The sequence below is a fragment of the Thrips palmi genome, unplaced genomic scaffold (genome assembly GCF_012932325.1).
Source record: "Thrips palmi isolate BJ-2018 unplaced genomic scaffold, TpBJ-2018v1 HiC_scaffold_15, whole genome shotgun sequence".
Classification (NCBI taxonomy): Eukaryota; Metazoa; Arthropoda; class Insecta; order Thysanoptera; family Thripidae; genus Thrips; species Thrips palmi.
Genome location: NW_023144624.1, coordinates 3950998 through 3961594, shown reverse-complemented (window position 1 = coordinate 3961594; position 10597 = coordinate 3950998). Strand labels below are relative to the sequence as shown.

Genomic DNA, 10597 nt, shown 5'->3' with positions numbered 1-10597 from the left:
CCGGCGTAGGGTGACGCATGACGCGACGCACCGCCTGCAGATAAGACACGAAAGATTGGAACAACCGGTGCCTGCACCGACCGGGCCTCGCGCTATTGCCTTGCGTCCGCCAGTGTTCTGCGTATCGTGGCTCGACGTGGCTCTGCGTCGTTTCCTGGGATCTGTTCGAGTGAGTTTATCTCCAAAAGCGCTATTTTTGAACAGGCATTTCTCTTGCGTGCGGAGGGGGGTGAGAAAATTCAGCAGGTAGGCCACCAAGTGAGGGCGATGCGCGCCTGCGTGGCGGGCTGCCTACTCTCCGTTGGCAGGCGCTTCACCCAGTACACCAGTAGTTCTCCCGACTGGAGAGTCTCTCCTCGCCGCGTGTCCCTCGCTCCCTCCACTGAGTGCGGGCCATTTTACAATGGGGCAGTTCACTCCATTTGTTCGGTTGTTCGGCCGTTCCGATCCCGATAAGACCGACTCGTCCGGCGATTGATCGCGATCAACGCGTCCTTTGGGCACTCCCACTCCGCATGATGCCCGCCCAACGCCAGGGAATAATCTAGGTATCAGATAGCCGAGCCGGTAGTGGTTCGTAGTCACATCCGCCGCCTGAAGTGGCGTGCCAGGAAAACACTGCCGAGGCGTCATCTAGCGACATCTGGGATTTGAATTTTAAACGAATTTGTTCTGCAGGCTCCTCTCACCGGACACCATGTACCCGTCAAGCGGCGGCTTCGTAAGTGCGGTGAACCAGAGTGCCTGCTGTTTGCTGCGAATGCGAAAGCAAGTCGTCAAGTCAAATGTGTCTCTCCGTCTTCCCCGCAGAATGTGCCGTTCGTGCGCCAGCTGGACGGACCCTTTCACCCCGGCCGCGTCATCGCCTTCAGCGGCACCATCCCGCACCATGCCTCCAGGCAAGCAAATAAAATGCGTTTTTGTGTTTATGGGGGCAGGCCGGGCAGGCCGGGCAGGCTGGGATTCGCTGGTGCAAAGCGTGGCAAAGCAAAGCCCCCCCCGGACTGCACTGGCCAGGCCATGGCCAGTCGTCAAACTGACGGGAAATGAGCCATGAGGAAGGAGGAAAGCAGGAGAGTATGCAACCGGGACTGCCTAACCGCGAGGCGCCCAGTCCGTTTGTCCTGCGAGCCTGGGTAGCCGGGGTTACCGTGTTATCAACGTGGCGGTTCGGGCTCCAGAGTGTCGGAACTGCGAGTTGGAGCTCGGGGTACCGCCGCCGCTGCCCATCCACTCTCAGTGACAGTACTTTTTGGCAGGTTCGAGCTGAACCTGCAGTGCGGCGGCGCGGAGCCCAGCATGTCGGACATCGCGCTGCACGTGTCGGTGCGCTTCGACCAGTACTGCGTGGTGCGCAACACCAAGCAGGGCGGCTGGCAGCACGAGGAGCGTGACGGCGGCATCCCCGGCACCGTGCGCCCCGGCGCCGCCTTCCAGATGCTGGTGCGCTGCGAGCCCCACGCCTTCAAGGTGAGCCCCACGCCGATGCCCCACCTTAGCCGAACTGGCAGATCCGGAGCCTGCCTGGGGGTGGGCAGTACTGCGGGCTGGATCCGCGCTTGACTGTGTTTGAACCGGCCGTCTCGCCGTCTGGACGCAGATCGCCTTCAACGGCCAGCACTTCCGGGACTACCGCCACCGCCTGCCCTACCAGCGAGTGACGCACGTGAGCGCGGACGGCAACATCCAGATGTACAGCGTGTCCGGGGTGCTGGGGCCCTGCTCCAGCTCCACGCAGCAGACGCACAACCCGGTGAGTGGAAAGTTCACTCAGCGCCCTCTGCGACGCGCTTCCAAACTGCCCAGACTGTGACGCAACGCCTTCCGTGTTCCAGGGCGTGCCCCACACCCAGATGATCGGCTCCATCTACCCTGGGCGCTGCCTCCGCGTCAGGGGCTTCATTCCCCATAACGCCTACAGGTACACTCCAGCAGCTGTTCCGGCGCTCTGTCTCTCTGGCACCCGTGTAGGTGCGAGAGAGACGGAGCGACGGAAACGACTCTCGGAATCAATCTGCAGACCAAAACGGAGAGCGCAGCATCACAACGCCGATCCTTGACTGCCCTCTCTGCAGGTTCAGCGTGAACCTGGCGACGGGGCCGTCCATGACCGGGGACGACATCGCCTTGCACGTGTCCACGCGGCCCTCCGAGGGCATCGTGGAGATCAACACCTGTCGGCGCGGCGGCTGGGAGAACGGCCAGCAGCACCGGCCCTGCCCCGTGCGCGCCGGCCAGCACTTCGAGATGATTGTCATGGTGGAGGACTACAACTACAGGGTAAGCCGGATCCCGGCATACTGCTCACTACACCAGGAATTGAAGTTCCCGGGAGACAGTCGGCCTGAACGGTTCGCACGACATCAGCGGACTGATTCATAGGACAATTCTTCGGCCGTCTCTCTCGCACTCATGGGGCTCAAGGGGCGGCCCGGACGGGTGCGAGAGAGACAGAGCGACGGAGCGCTGGACGTAATTGGAGGCGCGCCGCACGAAGAGAGGCCGGCGTGCCGCCGTAGTTGAGTTGCCAATTCCCGAAAAAAGAGAGAAACTACTGTACCACACATGTTGCAGATCGCGTTCAACGGCGTGCACTTCGCCGAGTGGCCGCACCGCCACCCGTACCAGCACGTGAGGAGCGTCATCGTGGAGGGCACCGTGCAGCTGCAGCTGGTCAGCCTGGAGGGGGAGCCGCGGTCCGGGGGCTACGCGCCGCCGCCGCCACCCTCCTTCTTCCCGTCGCCCTACGACGACCCGCACCACTACCCCAGCCCCTACCCGATCCTCTACTAGGACATTCAGACCGGCCGCAGGCAGCCACAGCCTGTATACGCTGCATGCGACCCGATTGGTTTTTGAATCGTTTTCAATGTGCAGACGCAAAGTAAAAAAATACGATTTCAAGAAATCCTAGGAGTCACGAAGTCAATTTGATTAAGAGAGTGGAGAAAGAAAAGAAGTGGTGGTGTTGTGAAGTTGTGGCTCAGGGGACTACCAATGGCAGTGGTACCAATGTGGTCGATGTGCCACCCGTCGAAATTTAAACTTGACAATAAATAGAAATCAAAATGCTGGTAAATTCAAAAAATTCCAATGCTAATGTATTCCGCAGTGTTCTGACAATGGAACATCTTTAAAGTCCATCATTATTAAAATGTTCTTAGCAGAAAGAAGGCAGTAAATTAATTTTCAAGGGTTGGCAACAATCTTCTCGGCGTCTACGCCCTTGCGAAAATCGCGAAGCTGAAAGCACCAGCAGTCGGGCATTAAAACTGCCCCTCCATTGTTGCTGACGTTGAATTGTTTGGCTTGTTTCAAAAGGCTATGGTTCTCTAGTCATGTTTTCTTCAATTCTTTGTAATAGTTCTCACTCACAACGAATCAACACCACGACGGTTGGTTTGACAAACTTCATAAACTCGGGAGGGAAGGTTTCGAAACGCGGGTGAGTCTTGTTCGAGGAACATGAGCACTGCAAGTCGCGAGGTGGAGCGAAGTGGTCCTAGTGCTAACTGAATCACAACAACAACAAAATTGTTTTATTGACAGAAAAAAAGGTAATATTTGGGAAACTTTATGTCAAAAAAAAAGAACTTTTGTTTTGCTAATTTTTTGTGAATATTTTTTTAGAAAATTATCACATAAAATTGAAAATTTGTTTTATATGAATTTCATAAGCAGGAAACAAAGAAAAACAAAAAGAGAGCAAAATTAATACAGATTTCAAATGCTACAGTTGGTTAAACTGTTAAACAGGTTACAAACCTACTGCGCATGCCCAAACACACTCCGATCAAGAAGTATTATTGGATAGTTCTACCCGAAAAACTGCGTTCGAACCGACACCAATTCTATTGTTGCATCTTGTCTACCTGCAGTCAAAGAAATTTTTCATTTCGAACGCGCCATTTCAGCTTTTGGAGTAAGCTGTACAGACCCAAAATGAAGCTCGGCTATTGGTCCGCCCCGGCTCGGCTCCCCCCACTCCCTTTGACGAGTCGAGTTTTGCCATGGAAACGGCGATTTTGACAGCAAATTTCTCAAAATTGGCCGTTAACTTTTTAACCAGATTTCAGCATGAGAATCAGCGTTCAAAGTTATACAAGTCTGCAAAATCTCATTAAAATCGTATAGAAAATTTCCGAAATGCATAAAGGGCCACACAAATTGAATCTCGGGCCGGCTGAATCCTGGGTATACTATAAGGCTACTTCGTGCCTAATAAAGGGCATCCTTGGGGACTTGCGGTTGTACAAGTCTGTCTCCGCGAGGTCGCGGTGCACGCTGCTTACTTCCGCACGCACTATCTTCTATCCCGCTGCAACGCTTCCATTCTATGCCTCTATCCGTCGGCCGGAAGTCCCAGCAGCCAGCGCAAGCAGATCCTGCAGTCATACAGTGTAGGACGCAAGTCATACAGTGTAGGACGCAAGTCATACAGTGTAGGACGCAAGTCATACAGTGTAGGACGCAAGTCATACAGTGTAGGACGCAAGTCATACAGTGTAGGACGCAAGTCATACAGTGTAGGACGCAAGTCATACAGTGTAGGACGCAAGTCATACAGTGTAGGACGCAAGTCATACAGTGCGAGGCAGCCTGAGCCTCCCACAGCTGAAGCGTCTGAGAGCAGCGAGGCGCGCTGGTCCAGCTGGTCGCTGAGCCGCGTTCGCCGATTCCTAATCGGCGGCGAAATGGGAAACACCGCCAGCGCGGACCTCGGCGCCCGTGACCTTGGCGGCCTTGGCGCCCTTCACGGCGCGCGCCCGCGCCACCACCACATGGACGGCATGGACACTCTGACCGGTTACGACCGGCCGGCTGTTTCTCTCACATGAAAACACCCCGGTCCAGTCCCTCCTGCAGCTGGAGGCGGGGGGCGGGGGGCGGCGGGGCTGGGTTCGGTTGGGTGGGGGTACTTTGGGCGTAGCGGACGCGGCGCGGCGGCGGCGTGGGCCTGAAAGCCGGGGCCCAAGTCAGACGCCGACGTTCTCGATAACAGTGCGGAACTCCTGCACTGGCAACAAGCCTGCTCGGTCCAGATCCAGTCCGCCAGTCCGCCAGACTCGGGGCACGCAGCCAACGTCCGCGACGGCGAGCGCTGTCCCGGTGCGACTTGGTGCAGGCCGCAGTGCAGGCTGCAGTGCCAGGATGCTGTACAGAATGTCAGTGCTGCTGACGGCGCTGTGCTGCGCTTCGCTCGTGGCGGCCGCCCCCTCCGACGCGGTCGCGGCCTCGGAGCCCCCCGTCGACGCGCCCCCCTCGGACCCCCTCGCCGAACAGTTCACCGACCTGCCGCCCACGCCGCCCGAGCCGTCCACGGAGGCCCCGGAGCCAGGCTGCGCGCCGTGTAGGCCGGCCAGGTAAGCGCTGGTACACCGCGAAGCCGCGACCTGCCGCTCGATGCCGAAGGACCGGTTCGTCGCTCTGTCTTTCTCGCACTCACGGAGCGTTCCGTTGAGGTGCGACTGAGACAGAGCGACGAAACGACCCTGTGGAATCGGGTGGCTGCGGGAAGCGCGATGCCCGGCGTCTGGAGGCAGCGGGCTGTCCTCAGTGTCCGCAGTGTTCGCGGAGCTGACGGCCTGCTCGGCCTGCTCTGGCTGCTCTGCTCGGCAGGTGCCCGCGCACCGCCATGGAGTGCGCCGCGGGCGTGGGGCTCGCGCCGGACCCGTGCGGCTGCTGCGCGGACGGCGTCTGCGGGCTGCCGGAGGGCAGTCGCTGCTACAACGCCTCCAGCGACGCCGTCGACGACCTGGCCCTCCGGGCCCTGGGCGTGTGCGGCGACAACATGGACTGCATCAAGCGCACCGACCTCCGCGAAGAGGTGAACAGCAAAGCAAGCGAAGCTAGAACTAGAGGCCCCGCTGAGGCAGGCCCAATGTTTCTAGCTAGGTGTTTCGCGAAGTCCCGACTGCACCCCACCCCACGTGCCCCACCCCACAACCGGGCCACGACGCCGAGGACGGAATGGATTTGAGTCTGGACCATCGCCTCCCTTTTCCCGCCGGGAAACACTAGGTTGCATTATGCTGTGCAGTTATCAGCATCTCCCCTCCCCGCTCCTTGAGCCACAGCTGGCGTAGCTGGCGGTGCCCCAGCATGCCCCGGGCGGGGTCTGCTCGAGCTGACGTCCTTCTTGAGCAGATACGCGGCTCTTGCCCGCGGCGCGTCCCGGCCGGGGCCCAGGGCCCATGCATCGCAAAGTGACGTCGTTACGCGACAAGGCTAGCAGACTGATTCCGCGAGTCGCTTTCGTCGCTCTGTCTCTCTCACACTCGTGGGGTGTCCCGTTTAGGTGCGAGAGAGACAGCGACGAAAACGACTCTCGGAATCAGTCTGCAACCAGGCTGGCAAGGGGGAAGGCCAGACGCGGGGCGTCGTCTCGCCCTCGCATCGAGCTGGAAGCACCACGCCGAGAGGCGCGGTCGCGGTCCCCCCTTTTTCTCTCCCTAACGCCAACGTGTTGGTGCTGTTCGTGCCCATGCCAGGACAAGCCCGAGGCGCTGTGCGTGTGCCGCGACCCCGGCCAGGTCTGCGGCTCCGACAACACGACCTACGCCTCCACGTGCCTCATGAAGTCGGCGCGGCCGGCCAGCGCGGACGAGGCGCCCGTCAAGGTGTGGCTCAAGCACCGAGGCCCCTGCCGGTCAGGTAAGCAGGCACAGGCCGTCCCCCTTGAGGACTACTAAAACAAATTGATGAAATGTCGGTGTTCGCTGGGATCGCGATGGCAGCGCCGTGGATCGTGACGGCGCCGACGTCAGTGAGCTACGTCGCCGGCTCCCCCGTGTCCCTGGAGTGCGAGGTGAAAGGCTATCCGGGCCCCACGGCCTCCTGGGAGCGCATCAAGGACGGCATCGCCACCCCGCTACCCGGTCAGTGATGGCGTCAGTACCACGGCCAGCTCGACGCGGCGGTACCCCGCGCGCAGGGGCGCACGCCGCGCACGGGGTATCGTCGCGGCCGCTGTTCTCAAGTTCGGTAAGTGAGTGCCCTGACGCGACGGCGCGCTGACGGCCACCCTGTCGCCCCTGTCGCAGGCGACGACGCCTCCCTCGTGGTGATGCTGCGCGGCGGCCCCGAGCCCTTCATGGCCACGACCTGGCTGCAGATCATGACGCTGCGCGAGGCCGACGTCGGCACCTACATCTGCGTGGCCACCAACAGCGAGGGCGTCGCCAGGGTCGGCACCAACGTCGCCATCGCCGCCGAGGAGGACGTCGTGCGCCCCTAGGCCGCCGACACCTGACTTTGATGCCAGAGCTTCGTGTTGATAACAAACGTACAAATAGCATTTAGGTTTCGGCGTCCGCCCGCGACGTGCTTCACTAGTTAGGCCCTTGACGCGTCGTCCTCGGCGTGAACATCACTCTCGAGGAGAAGTGGAATCGTCACGGAGAGGTGGCCGATGCACCGTGAGCGAGCGGCAGGTGACGGATTTCCATCACGGGTTTGAGCGCATGAGGTCACACGCGACTTGAAAAAGCATACGATGAGCTATTCGTGACGATTCTGTTTTCCTTGAGATGCTGACTGGAAAAGAGGAGAGTTGATCTTGCGGGGGTCTGTTGACCTGCTGCGGGAGGGAAGCCCTAGGGAAGCCCCAGACCGGCTCCTGTCTCTTAGCACGACGCGGACTTATGCACGCCGTTTGGCCGAATTGATGACTTATTTATTTTACTTTTCTGTGATAGAGAGCAACGTCTGCTTTGGGTATGTAAACGTGGACATAATTGTAGAAAACTTTATTTTTTAATGTAGAACTAACAGTTATTGCTCTTGATAGTATACTCTCACACTAAACATGATTTATTTACCTTAAGCCTCCTGTGTAAAATTAATGTACATGCTAATGTTGTAATAAAAACGTAACTCTAGCTGGAAGGTTGGCGACACCCCGATGCCCAGTTCACCAGCCGTCAGGCGCCGACGTGCTGGAAAGAATCGCGCCGAACACATGTTAAAAGCTTGTTCGCTCCTGGTGGAACGTCTTCACTTAGGGGTAGTCAGTATTCGTACCCCGGAGTGAGCCAGCCGCCTCTGCTAGACGACCTGTTGGGCGCGACGTCCCTGCCAAGCAAACGGAAACAGTTCAGGAAGCGCCGCCCGAGCGCGACGCGAAGCGCGAAGCTGCGCGACGGCAGTACGGCAGCGAGGCTAGAGAGGCGAGTGAAGCACGATACCCTCCGTCGGCAGTCGGCAGTCGACAGTCGGCACCCTTCGAGTGCGGGGCCGGCGCCTCGCGCCCTGAGCCTCGCGCCCTGCGCCCTACAGGGGCCCGTGGGTCGCCAGGAAGCCACGGAGGGGCGGGGGGAGCGGGGGCGGGGGCGCGGCGTCGTACTCGGGGGGCCCCGGGAGACCCGACTCCCAGCCCAGGCTGGTAGATGCGCCGAGTCAAAAAACAAAACCAAGGCAAAACGGTAAAGTGACAACGAAAAGCGCTGTGGGTTCGGCATAGTAAGTCGCAGGCCACGCCTGGTCACAGCGGAGTGCCCAGGTCAGGTGGCCGTCGGTTGGGAGGCTTGCCCCGAGGCCTGCCCCTGCCGCCTGCCGGGCGGGCGGTGCCCCGCGCGCGGAGTCGCGGTGTGGTGTGCGCCGCGCTCTCCTACCTGACGGCCGGCATGCGGTACCGGCTGCTCCCCTGCGCCCGGACGAGACGCAGCGCCGGCGCCGTGGCGGCCATCAGCAGCACCAGCGACAGCGTCAGGCTGGCCCACAGCCCGTTCTGCAAAGCATGCAAAGCCAGACGCGCGTTGGTCGTTTTCATCCCGGATTGGGCGAGTCCCTTGGCGACTTACCAACGGGTCCATGGCGTGCCGACACAGCAGCGTGCTGAGTGCGTCGAACGAGGACCACAGCGGGCCGCACCGCGCCACGCTGCGGCAAATCAAATCACGGGGACGGCGATCAAGCCGGGCATCGTCCCGCAGGCTCACTCCGACCTTCGTCCTCGTCGCTCTGTCTCTCTCGCACTCATGGGGCGGTCCGTAGGGGTGCGAGAGAGACAGAGTGACGAAGCAGTGTTCGGAATCAGACGGCAGAGCGACGAAAACGCCTCTCGGAATCGGTCCGCTGACGAGGGCCCGCTGCGCGCGCCAGCCCACTGTGCGTTGGGTTGCCTACTCCGCAGGCGGACTCGGTGGACTCTGCGGACTCACCGTGCTCGCAGCCCCGTGACCACGTGGTCACGCGCCTGCTGCAGGTAGCCCCGCACGCGCGCCCGGAACTGGTTCGCCTTCTGGTCGGCCATGGTGGCGCCCTGCTTGTCCACGAAGTACTGGATCGTCTTGAGGTGCGACAGGCTCTGGTTCACGTGGCGCTGCAGCGGCGCCAGCTCCACCTCCAGTGTCGTGAGCTGGTACACCAGGTTCTCCTGCAGTGGCGAATGAATGAATGAATGAATGAATGAATGAATGAATGAATGAATGAATGAATGAATGAATGAATGAATGAATGAATGAATGAATGAATGAATGAATGAATGAATGAATGAATGAATGAATGAATGCGCTTTGTGCACAGGTTTGTTCGAAAAACTTCTCATGCACAAAATTGTGTGAGCGAGCGGCCACGACATTGTGCAACTACGTTGACTGTTCACCTTCCTAGCAGCCAGGGGCTGCACTTGCGTGGCCAGCACCCTCCTCGTCCTGGTGGCGAGAGTCTCGACCCGCGAGGCCGTGGCCACGTCCCCGATCTGGTTGGCCACGCTCTCCATCTGGTCGGCCAGCGCCGAGAGGTCGCTGCCCGTGACGCCGCCGGCCACCTGCAGCCGGTGCGCCGTGAGGTTGGCCATGGAGGCGTCCAGCAGCGCCTTCAGGTCGGCCTGCAGCTCGGGCGTGAGCAGCTGCAGGTGCTGCAGGTCCGGCCGCAGCTGCGCCAGCTGGCGCTCCACCTCGGGCCAGCTGGTGGGGTCCGTGGCGTCCTCCAAGTCCGTCGCCCAGCGCAGCCCCAGCACCGAGTACGCGCCGCCGTCGTAGCGGCAACCCCTGCAGGCAGGTCGAAGGCCACCTGCCAGTTAGCCATTCCGATTTGCGAACATCATCGGAGCCGCCGGAGACAACCCAGCGAGGTGGCGCCGCCCTCGCCGTGGCCTGGGCGGTCGGTCGAAGGTGACTTGAGAGCTCTGGTTTCGCCACTGCAGCGACAGGACTCGAACCGAACGTGTGACCCCACCAATAGATTCCTCCTTCGAAGAGCAATCCATTGGTAGGGTCACACGTTCGTTTCTAGTCCCACTCAGCGACTCTGGGGCTAAAAACGCGTCTAGAATTTCGGCCGCCTCCACCAGTCTACTGGCTCACTGTGCACTACAGCCCGTACCTGAGGACGTCCTTGATGGGCAGGGAGACAGTCTTGTTGGGGTACAGCAGCTGCGACAGCGTGTAGGGGTCGAGGGCGCGGGAGAGCGCGGCGTAGTCGGGCCCGGACTTGAGGGGCCTGCACACGAAGACCTCGGCGTGGCCCGCCACCAGCAGCACGGCCAGCGAGGCCAGCCACAGCGGCGCGGACACCAGCCCCACCAGCACCACGGACCTGGCAACACGCCGATTAGGCACTGCCCGCTGCAGGTGGAGGGGACTCGGTGGCAAGT

At 60.3% G+C, this 10597-nt stretch overlaps 3 protein-coding genes across 4 annotated transcripts; 2 read left to right on the top strand and 1 right to left on the bottom strand.

Annotated features, from left to right (window-relative positions):
- Positions 1–24: 24 nt before the first annotated feature.
- LOC117641878 (32 kDa beta-galactoside-binding lectin-like) lies at positions 25–4291 on the top strand. 2 transcript variants are annotated; one of them, XR_004587506.1, is made up of 9 exons: positions 25–169; positions 679–721; positions 811–899; positions 1260–1470; positions 1601–1753; positions 1836–1921; positions 2076–2280; positions 2575–2888; positions 4221–4291. XR_004587506.1 is itself a non-coding variant. In XM_034379632.1 (8 exons), exons 2-8 carry the CDS (start codon positions 698–700, stop codon positions 2791–2793), a joined length of 987 nt encoding a protein of 328 aa, XP_034235523.1. In that variant the 5' UTR covers positions 53–169; positions 679–697; the 3' UTR covers positions 2794–2999. The 2 variants fall into 2 exon arrangements, 1 of the variants encoding a protein (XP_034235523.1); XM_034379632.1 differs by lacking the exon at positions 4221–4291 and having other exon boundaries at positions 53–169; positions 2575–2999.
- Positions 4292–5635: 1344 nt separating this feature from the next.
- LOC117641083 (insulin-like growth factor-binding protein-related protein 1) lies at positions 5636–7880 on the top strand. Its single transcript, XM_034378188.1, has 4 exons — positions 5636–5827; positions 6492–6654; positions 6738–6878; positions 7044–7880. Exons 1-4 carry the CDS (start codon positions 5636–5638, stop codon positions 7235–7237), a joined length of 690 nt encoding a protein of 229 aa, XP_034234079.1. The 3' UTR covers positions 7238–7880.
- On the bottom strand, positions 7734–10479 carry LOC117641036 (prominin-2-like). Its single transcript, XM_034378129.1, has 7 exons — positions 10327–10479; positions 9605–9992; positions 9162–9376; positions 8802–8880; positions 8613–8728; positions 8023–8073; positions 7734–7937 (listed from the first exon to the last, which is right to left on the bottom strand). Exons 2-7 carry the CDS (start codon positions 9797–9799, stop codon positions 7913–7915), a joined length of 681 nt encoding a protein of 226 aa, XP_034234020.1. The 5' UTR covers positions 9800–9992; positions 10327–10479; the 3' UTR covers positions 7734–7912.
- Between the last annotated feature and the right edge of the window lie 118 nt (positions 10480–10597).